General features: G+C 33.4%; 2 protein-coding genes across 2 annotated transcripts; one reads left to right on the top strand and one right to left on the bottom strand.

The window, feature by feature from the left end:
- The first annotated feature begins 402 nt into the window (after positions 1-402).
- LOC146953361 (binding partner of ACD11 1-like) lies at positions 403-4,550 on the top strand. Its single transcript, XM_085709201.1, has 6 exons — positions 403-507; positions 1,942-2,025; positions 2,560-2,663; positions 2,763-2,838; positions 2,954-3,037; positions 3,761-4,550. Exons 1-6 carry the CDS (start codon positions 502-504, stop codon positions 4,340-4,342), a joined length of 936 nt encoding a protein of 311 aa, XP_085565327.1. The 5' UTR covers positions 403-501; the 3' UTR covers positions 4,343-4,550.
- A 730-nt stretch (positions 4,551-5,280) lies between these two features.
- On the bottom strand, positions 5,281-10,064 carry SDS (Cyclin family protein). Its single transcript, XM_085709191.1, has 7 exons — positions 8,846-10,064; positions 8,592-8,756; positions 7,309-7,475; positions 6,787-6,915; positions 6,408-6,585; positions 5,928-5,972; positions 5,281-5,695 (listed from the first exon to the last, which is right to left on the bottom strand). The coding sequence occupies exons 1-7, from the start codon at positions 9,968-9,970 to the stop codon at positions 5,666-5,668; spliced, it is 1,839 nt and encodes a 612-aa protein (XP_085565317.1). The 5' UTR covers positions 9,971-10,064; the 3' UTR covers positions 5,281-5,665.

Raw genomic sequence — 10,064 nt, 5'->3', positions numbered from 1 at the left:
AGTTGGAGAAATGAGGGAAATGTGCTTCTGTGTTGGTGTTAAATGACTTAACTAACGCTGCGCAAGTTAACTCACGCAGCGCATGTTAAGTCACGTATACAATATAACGTGCGCAAGTTAAGTTGCGCAGCGTGACTTAACTTGCGCAGGGGTAAAAATGGAAGGGTTGCAGGGTGCGAGTGATTTGTGCTGGGTGGAGAGCAAAAATTAATTTTTAATTTATCTTCTTTGTTGTCTTTGGCTGAAAAATTTACCACACCCAACCACAACTCACACACAACACCAAATAAAAATAAGAAAATGACAGACATATTACAACACAACACAACGCTGTTCTGTTCCCTTTAAAATTACTTAACAACCCCTATCAAATTCCAATTGTTCAAAAAACTCACCTTTCCTTGTGACAAAAAATTCATTGTATCGAATCGTTCCAATTGTTCAAAAAACTCACCTTTCGTTGTGACAAAAAATTCATTGTATCGAATCGTATCATCGAAAATGTCGGTGAGTTTCATTTCCCTATGCTCTTCTCCTTTCTTCTTAATTTCTTTCCATCCACTTTCTTTCCGTTTCAGATCCTTCATGGGTTTCTTGATTCTTCTCTTCTTTCTTGTTTACGCTGCATTGTGTTGTAACGTGTTCCCACTATGATGGAACAAGAATTGTGAAAAGATTTTTTATATATATAATTTTTTTTTTTGTGTTGAATGGGAGATTCAGAACTGTGATGGAGCTATACCTTGATTGATTTGAATCATTATATGATATGATGTAGTTGTATATATTAATTAATAATGCTCTTCTTGTTGAACCATAAGTATTGCTTTTGAATTTTTTGTATGCAATTTTTTGCTGATGAGTTTTTTTGGATCTAATGGAAATTGAAGTATGATTGTGTAGTGTTGGTTTTATACCTCAAGCTGTTATGTGATATGATTGAATCACTTATTGACAATACATGATTTGCATTTTTTTTTTTCTAGTTGAATGAGTTTTTTCTAATGGATATTTTGTTATTTCGGTAATTTTAATGAATGGTTGTTAATGTTAAGTCATTAAGTTACATTAGCTTGAATAGGATTTAGCTCATCAAGTGCATTTTATAGGAAAAAGGGCAAATTTTTAAATGTTGATTGCAGTTTTGTCAAATAGAGCTATATCATAGTAGAATTTGAACACATAGCTATTGTTTTGTGATATGCTATTTAGTACAAAGTGTTTTTGAATACGGGCTAATGTGGCACTATAGCCCTTTAGCATAGCTGTTGGGTTTCAAGTGTGAGTGGTTAAGTCTCACATCACTCACCTGTGAATGGATAAAATGTTGGATTTATAAGAGAGCTGACCTATTAACCTAATGCGTTGAGGTTTTGGGTGGAGATGTGGCGTCTCCCTCTCCTGTAGTCCTAGAGCATTGGTCCTGTGGTTTCTCCCGTGACCTATAGACTCTCCAACAATAGCATAGTTTGAAAAAATCACCATTTTGACAACACTGATTGGAAAATTGAGGGTTGAGATTGTTAAAGCATTGAAAGTTTGATTTGTATTCAATAGGTTATAATTCTGCTCTTTACTTAAGTGCATCTCATACTTCATATAGTAAAATCAAGTTGAATTTATGATGACAAATTTGCAAGCCATTTGAATTGGTTCTTTCCAACCGGAACTCTATCATATTAATAGTCTCTAACGCTCTTGATATAACCTTTCCTCTTGGCTTATTGACTATTGGTTCCTTTGGTTTGTTTTCTGACATATTGATTCTGTGTTATGAGCTTTTATTTTTGATTGGATTTTCATAACATTTTGGTGGAAATTATAAAGCATATATATTGCTTTCTGATGAACTGGTTCCTCTTGTCACTGTCATTGTTTGTTTGCCTCTTTACTCACAAAATATCATCCAAGCAATACCTTAATTTAACATTTTGTGTGCAGGCATCAGTGGACCATCCTGATCAAAGAGCAGAAGCCATTCCCTGCTCCACAGCTACACCAAATTGGACCGTTCATGTTTCAAATGTGAGTTTTTTTTAGATAGTAGCATTGGTTTGCACTGTAATTGTAATATACCTGATCAGGAATCAATGTTAGGTTTTCAGTGGGACAGCGATAGATTTTTGCATGCCATAAACAGTAGCAGGTTAACCGCATTTGAATACTGTTGATGGATTACAATTAGTTAGGGAATTCAAATGGGAATTATGTAATGAAAGTAGAAGCAGTTAATGTACTGAAAATCCGAAATCATTTGATTTGGAAACGTGTTAATAAAACCCTCACAATTAATAAAGATTCTAATGTATAGATTCATACTATAAAGGAACCGAAGATGATCGGAAAAGACTTTCAGATTTGTTTTGTTTGGAAGATAAGTTGGCTGATTATGCTATAATCTTGGTTACTTTTGGTTAACGTTGTTAACCAATTCTTATCTGTGCCCTAGTGTCCTGTCCTGTGTTGGTATTTTAGTTGTGCAAATTGTTTTTAATAGTTTACCATATTTCAGATATTTCTGATGCATTTTTAAGTTAATTCCATTTTCATTTGATACAGATAAGAACAGTTAAAGTGAGTAACATATCACTGATTACTTCCAAGCAAGACATTGAAGAATTCTTTTCATTCTCGGGTGATATTCAATATATTGAGATGCAAAGGTCAGAGCACTTGCAATGTACTTATCTTTATAAATTTATTTTGATTTTTATTGTGTTAACTTTTATCTTAAATGTCACCCTTTGGTTGTAATTCTGCAGGGAATCTGATCGCACTCAAGTTGCTTATGTTACCTTTAAGGATTCACAGGGAGCAGAGACAGCAGTTCTCTTGACGGTATGTACATATTCAAATAATTTCCGCATTTGAAATTTTACTGTACATTTCATAGTAATGGGATGTACCGCACCAATCTTTAAGTCATGTGCTTATTCGTCGATTTTTAATATAGGGTTCTAAGATAGGTGACCTATATGTCACCATCTCACCTGTGGAGCAGTACCAACTTCCCCCTGAAGCACTTCCCTCAAGTCCAGTAAGTACCTAATTGCTACTTTATCCTATCTTATTTAGTGTATGCAATTGAGGTCAACATGCACCATTGTCTTATGCTAGTCCATTTCTATGTCGTTAAGTGAGTTAAAGAAGAACTCTTCTGCCGAACATGTTTGCGTTATTTGCCGAAAATATCAGTTTCGTTGTCACATAGAATGATTTATACATCTGACTCATTAAATTAATATTCTTGACTGACTCCTAGTTTCAGGTTTTGAACCATATAGCTAAACTATTGCAGTCAAATTTATTGTGAGGTTAATATCTTTGTCTGGGTATGATAACTAAAACTTTTAGATTTAATTTGTGCTTGCGTTGATGCCAGCAACTTGTATGCAATACTGCGAACAACTCTAGCCTGAAGATGATGTCACAAAATCTCATATAGACTAACCAAATTAACTTCAGTGTCCTAGGCTCCTAGCAGATTCAAATATTGCCATGTAAAACATTTTCGTGTGAAATTCAATTAATAACTAGATGGCTACACTGTGGGTGTTGTTTATGGTATTAAAGTAAAATATATTGTAAACTTTGACCGGATAGATCTGAAAGAGACTTTTAGATCTTTAGTTAGATCTAGATGCAAAATCTCTGCATGCTCGTATAAAATTTTCCCTCACTTTGTTGGAATTCATAATTTGTTTACTATCAATTTATAATTATGTGTAGCATTTCTAATGTACAATGTTCTTCTCGCTAGACAATCCAAAGTGCTGATGCAGTTAAGACGGCTGAAGATGTAATAAGTACCATGCTTGCGAAGGGTTTCATTTTAGGAAAGGATGCAATCAACAAGACAAAATCCATTGATGAACGTCTTCAATTGACCTCTAATGCTTCTTCTGCAGTTGCTTCTATTGATAATAAAATTGGTTTAAGTGATAAACTAAGTATTGGCACAACCATTGTCAATGAAAAGGTGAAAGAGATGGATGAAAGGTATCAGCTTTCTGAAATGACAAAGTCTGCTATTGCTGTTGCTGAGCAAAAGGCAAGTAGTGCTGGATCAGCTATCATGAGCAATTCTTACGTCTTAACCGGAGCTTCATGGCTGTCGAGTGCGTTTAGCGTTGTTGCAAAGGCAGCTGAGGATGTCAGCACAATGACCATGGAGAAGGTTGAACAAGCTGAGGTGGAAAAAAAGGAGATCATTTACAGTGAAAGAAAAGGGACTGTTGATGAATATGCTCAGATGAACTTTGAGGACTCTTTAAACGGCGGCCCTGCAGTAGTTCCTGTTAGTTCCGAAAATGACAGTAAAGCTGGTAATTTTCTAACTTGAACTGACTCACAATTCCTTAACATCCTTAAAAGCACAGCTGGATTGATCTTGTTGGAATAGTTATTTTCATTCTTCAGTTGCTGCAAATTTGTTGTACAATGAAAAGTTTGTTGATTGTTATAGCGATGTAAAGGTTTTTCCTACAGATATGATTCATAAACATGATCATCATTCAAATATACTCATTCTTTCTTATTTGCTATCATCATATACTTTGTTAGTCTTACCTTTACTCAGTTCTCCTCGTGTCATACCTTTGAAGGGGTTTTAATACAATATCAATAATACAATTCAATTTTACAGAAAGTTGTGTTATCAAGAGAATGACAACAAGTGACATAAGTTTGTTTTCATTTTCTTGTGGTGAATGAAAAATAGGTTATATGTAGCTCTGCTCTTGGCATCTATATTGTTTTCCCATTAACGCTTTGGGTTTTTCGATTAGGTTCTTAGCTACCTGCTCACATCTCCGTCGGTTGTGAGTTCAATAGTTATCAGCTACCTTTGTGATTGATTGAGACTATGCTTTTGTTGTAGTATAAGAGGACTGATCATGTTTTAGATTCGCAGTTTTTTTTTCTCTTCATATATACATTGATTTCCTAATTGCAGATGTATAAAAAAAGAGTAAGATTGATAAAACATCTATACATTTTGGAAAATGCTGTTTTGAGACTAGCTAATTGTAAAGAATTTCACTTAGAATGACCTCCATTGGGCTTGTGAATGTTTCTCCATTGACGTTGATGGGGGATTTTTTTAGTTTAGAGTGATGTTGTACATAGGACAACTCTTATTTTCATTCTAAAATATTTAAACTATTTTGAATATAAAATAAAAAATAGAAATAGTTTGTCTTGTTAATTCATTTCTTAACTTTTGCACAAATCAAATGCAACGGAAAGATTGCAACTAGGTGACGAAAGACAATGCCTACATAAGATAAGAGGAATTATGTATAATAATGCAATGTGAACTTTTATATAACCCTGTAATATCTTTGTAGGTCATTTACAATTAGCAGCAAGATGAACTTCTATATAACCCTGTAATATCTTTTGGTTTTATATAACCCTGTGTGACCCTGTAATATCTATCTATAATATGTGGATATTTTGTCTTCTATACTTAGAAGAATCAATATAGTTACATGGGATAAAGAATGGAATTTACTTCCCATGAGGCAGGTGAACAAATGAATGAAATTTATTCAGTATTAATGATACTTGATGAATTAACGTAAGATAATCATTTTCCTTCGGATGGGTAGGAAACTACCCTCACCAATCCATAACTGATGCACTCCTTCCAGCTAGTTTGCAATCATAGATAGCGTAACAACCACTCCATGCTCTGTTGAAGTGAAGATATTATAAATTTCATATTAAAAACATCAATGCTACCAATAGTAAGAGAAATCAAATGTTAATAAATAATTTATTTTACTCACATTATTGTGTTGGTCTTTTTTCAGAATAACTAATGAAATTATATGATTAAAAGTATATAACTGAGTTGAGTTTTTTTTTTTCTTTTCTTTTCTGGCTGTACCTCAAAAGTACACTAACAGATTACAGTATCATACCTCCATGCATTCATGCAAATTCTCTTCCTTTGATCTAATGTGGATCTGCAAAATCACAAGATTAATTATGAACATTAAATTCTAATCTAATTACAAATTTGCTCATAATGAAAATCCATACAGGATAGTTAAGTGAAGAGGAAAAGTGAAACATAATATTCAAAGAAAGCATACACAACTGTATATATCATCAAGTGTTTAGCAAACTTTAGGGCAAATCAAGACCATACAAACATGATCCTTTTACTTCATTTTGATTAATTTTGATTACTTAAACTACATTGGTGAATCAAAATATCAAAGGATCAATAAAACTTAAACCTCTGAAGCATATATGGCCTTGCCTAAAGAATTTATAACTAAACATACCGTGTCATATAATGGTAACCAACATGATTTGCTTGATTAATTTAAGATTCAAAGGCTTGGTTCTTGTACCAAAAAAAAAGAGGCTTAGTTCTGTATCGCAACAGTGATTACCCCTATGACTTTGTGGGATGCTTTCTGATTGAGCTCTAGACTACCCAGGATTACAAGGGCAGCAGCAATAGTTGAGGGCCAGTAACACAGCTGATCAGGACCTGACAGAGCCAGTAATGCAAGGCATGTGACCCTTTTCTCCACAACAGCATCAGCATTAGCAGCTTTAAGGTAGAAACTGCAAAATTTTACAAGGGGTAAATGGGCGAGTAAAACTTTGTTTCCTTCATGAAAGGTCGAATTACACTTTGTTATGGCGTTACAAGATTTTCTTAATTGGTGATATATATGTAAAATGCAATTATAATGGTATGTTCACCAAAACTGCAAAATTTTAGATCATATTTGCGCTATAAGAATGTACAGGAAAAACTTATACCACAAGAAATTGTAGATGGTTGGATGAAAACACTCGAACTCTAGCACCTCCTGCACCATCCATTCCATAGCCACCACTTCGCATCTACTGTACACACTTTTCTCTATGTAGAAATTATTCTGGCTCACTCTATAGTGCCAACAAAAGACTCCGTTACTATTAACTTAAAAAGAAGATTTCTGTCATTCATTTGAGAACAGAATCAACCAATAGATTAAGAAAGGTAGTACATATATTATTATTGAAATCATGAGAACCTTGATTGTCCATCATTAATTGACTTTATTGTTTTCTTAACTCAAACTTCAACTGAGCTAGTTAATATATTGTAAAATAAATTAAAATAAATTCATATCTATAAAAATAAATTGAAAATTTAAGAGTTCTTTAAATTACACATATAATTATCATATGAACTAAATTTTTTAGTTATCTGACAGTGCATAATTAATAAGTATAAAAATCTCAATTTGTAGTTTCACCAAAACAAAAATCTATATTTGTAAAATATGAATTATGAACCTGTTATATTGCTGGTTTTCTTCGATTCTAGTTGCCAATGTAAGACACGCTATTCCAACAATATGAAGGTTTCTTTCTGCTTTGAAGTATCCCTTGCTCTGGAAACGGTCAAGTAGATTGATTGCAAGAAACATTGTCTCTGGTCGAAGCTGTTTTCGATAAGAGTGCTGCATGTTCAAAGCAAATTTCAAAACTAAGTAATTTTAAATAAGTAAAAATAAATAAATAAGTAAGCTAGAAATTGAAACTCCAAAAATTCAGTGTGAGTTTGTGGAGCAACATAGATGAGAATTATAGATAGCATAAAATAAAAAATTATTTGCTCATTCCTTTATGGTAATTTTGTCATTTAATTAAAATAAGGATGAGAAGAATACAATCATGTAACAATAAAACAACCAAATTAAATTTCGATATTGATTTCTATGCACGTGTAAAAAAGTTTTACAATATCATTTTATACAAATTAAATTCTTAAATTTTTAGATCATTGTTGTATAAGTTGTTTTGGTAGCCTATAGCTACAAGCATGACAAAATGTTCATACTATAATAATTTCTATAATCTTATATATTTTTTTATATATAAATTATAGGTATTTTATTGACGGTTGGTACAATTTTTAAAAAGAAATTTACACTACATTTACAACTTGCAAGTAAAAGGTAAAATCTCTCTTTGGACAAGCTGAACTAACTAACCACATGCACGAGTAAAAGAAAGAAAAGTGCACATATTCCATGTCCTATGATGTGAATTTACCCCACGCACTTCATTTTATAAATATTTCATTGATCACATTTCTCACTCTCTCTCATGTTCTTATTTTCAAACCTTCAAAAGTGTGTCTCACAAGACAAGTGGAAGCTACTAAGTACTAACTGATTCTCCAACAATCTCATCACACTCTTCAAGCGTGCTCTCTCACATGCAACACTACTTAATACTAACGAACTACTAGCTTTTATTTTTAATTAAGTAACAAATAAATAAAAATAACAGCTACATTCAAACGCAAAGCCTACTCTGTTTCAATTCTCCATTTCTAACCAAGTCAATGTTTCAATTTCTTAATTAACAAAACCATATCAAAGCAATTAACAATGATTAAGCGTAATAATATTAATACATACTATTATACTAACAATTAACTAACTAACTAATTAATTAATTAATTAATCATGATAATAATACTAACAATTAACTAACTAATTAATTAATTAATTAATTAATCATGATAATAAATTACTAGCTCAATTGAATTTAGTTATAGAGTAAACTACCTCAACAATCCAATGAACCATTCGTGAACGTTGCTGAAACACTTCCGCAAAATCCGATGCAGAGAAATATTTTTCACCATAATTCCACATGAAAGCTTGCCTTCGTTCTCTCTTTCTCAGCATCTGGTAACTCTCTTCATCATCCATGTCTTCAAACCTCGAAAACTAAAATAAAATAAAAAATAAAATATAATAAGCATAAGCATATTATTAACTGAAATTTTGAACTAAGAAATGGACGAAACAAAACGTACATTGTGATGAAGAGAAAAATCTTCTTCAACAATTGAAGTAGCTTTAACCGGAGAACCTAGCTTCGTGAATTCGTCGCGGTATCGAAGAAGCAACGAATAAGTATGAGAAGGAGTTTCACCAACGGATCCTTGAGAAAACTCGCTACCGGAATCAAATAACTGCGACGGAGAATAATCTGAACCTTCACCGAAAATCTCCGAGTGAACATCGGAGAATGTAGTTCCCTGACTTGAACAATACTCCTCCGATTCATCATCGTCGTAGTAAGAGAATTGCAGTTTCTCAGAACAAGCTAGATCGGAATCATAACCTGAATTATCAGAATAATTCTTCATAATCGATTGCGCTAAAGCGCAATTCTCATCAGCATTACGATTTCTCGAAATTTGAGAAAATTCAGATTCCGATGCTCTGTTAACAGAAACGACATCGTTTCGTGTTATCTCCGACGAGATATTCAAATTCAAATTCGAATTTCCGTTACTCGATTTCGAATTCTCAGCAAAAGTAACTTCCGATTTCGTACAAACTTCAGAAACTTCATCGTTCTCTTTTCCATTTTCGAACTTCAAAATCAACTTTCTACGAACTCCAGAATTCGAATCCACACACGAAGTCTCCGAAACTTCAACTTCATTCTCATTCCGTTTCTCAAATCTACGAACACATTCAACACCACTCGAAATTTCACTTCTCGAGTTCGTTCTTCCTTTAACAGCAGAGATTCTACTCGAATCACACGAAACTTCACCTCCGGCGAAATCCGAACCAGAACTCGAACTCGAATCAACTGAAACAACAGAAAAACCGAGATTCTCACGAGAAGCTTTGTATCTCGGAGAAACAAGTAGCACCGGCGAGATCTGACGTCGTCTCCGGCGAGGAATCTTCGACCGGAGCTTCTTGCTGATGACGTGTAACGGTGAAGGTTCGTGTTGAAGCTTGCGTTTGGAATTTCTAGGTTTGATTATTATCATTGTGAAGTGAGAAAATGCAGTGAAAATTGAATTTGGTTTGTTGAAGTTAAGATGAGTGAAGAAAAGAGTGTTCGAACGAACGGTTATGAAATTGAAGGAAAAACGAGGGAGGAGGGTATTTATATGAGGTGGACCCACGCAGTGCATTTTCCGTGCACCACGTCCATCACAACATACATCATGACTACAGTTAACTGTAATAAAGTGTTTTGGTATTTTTTTATTTTTTTGAAAGAAAAGT

Source organism: Medicago sativa, chromosome 1, assembly GCF_051527215.1.
Source record: "Medicago sativa cultivar Bolivia chromosome 1, Bolivia_mono, whole genome shotgun sequence".
In the NCBI taxonomy this organism is placed as follows: Eukaryota; Viridiplantae; Streptophyta; class Magnoliopsida; order Fabales; family Fabaceae; genus Medicago; species Medicago sativa.
The sequence above is the reverse complement of the archived record's forward strand: the minus strand, read 5'-3'. Positions and strand labels throughout refer to the sequence as shown.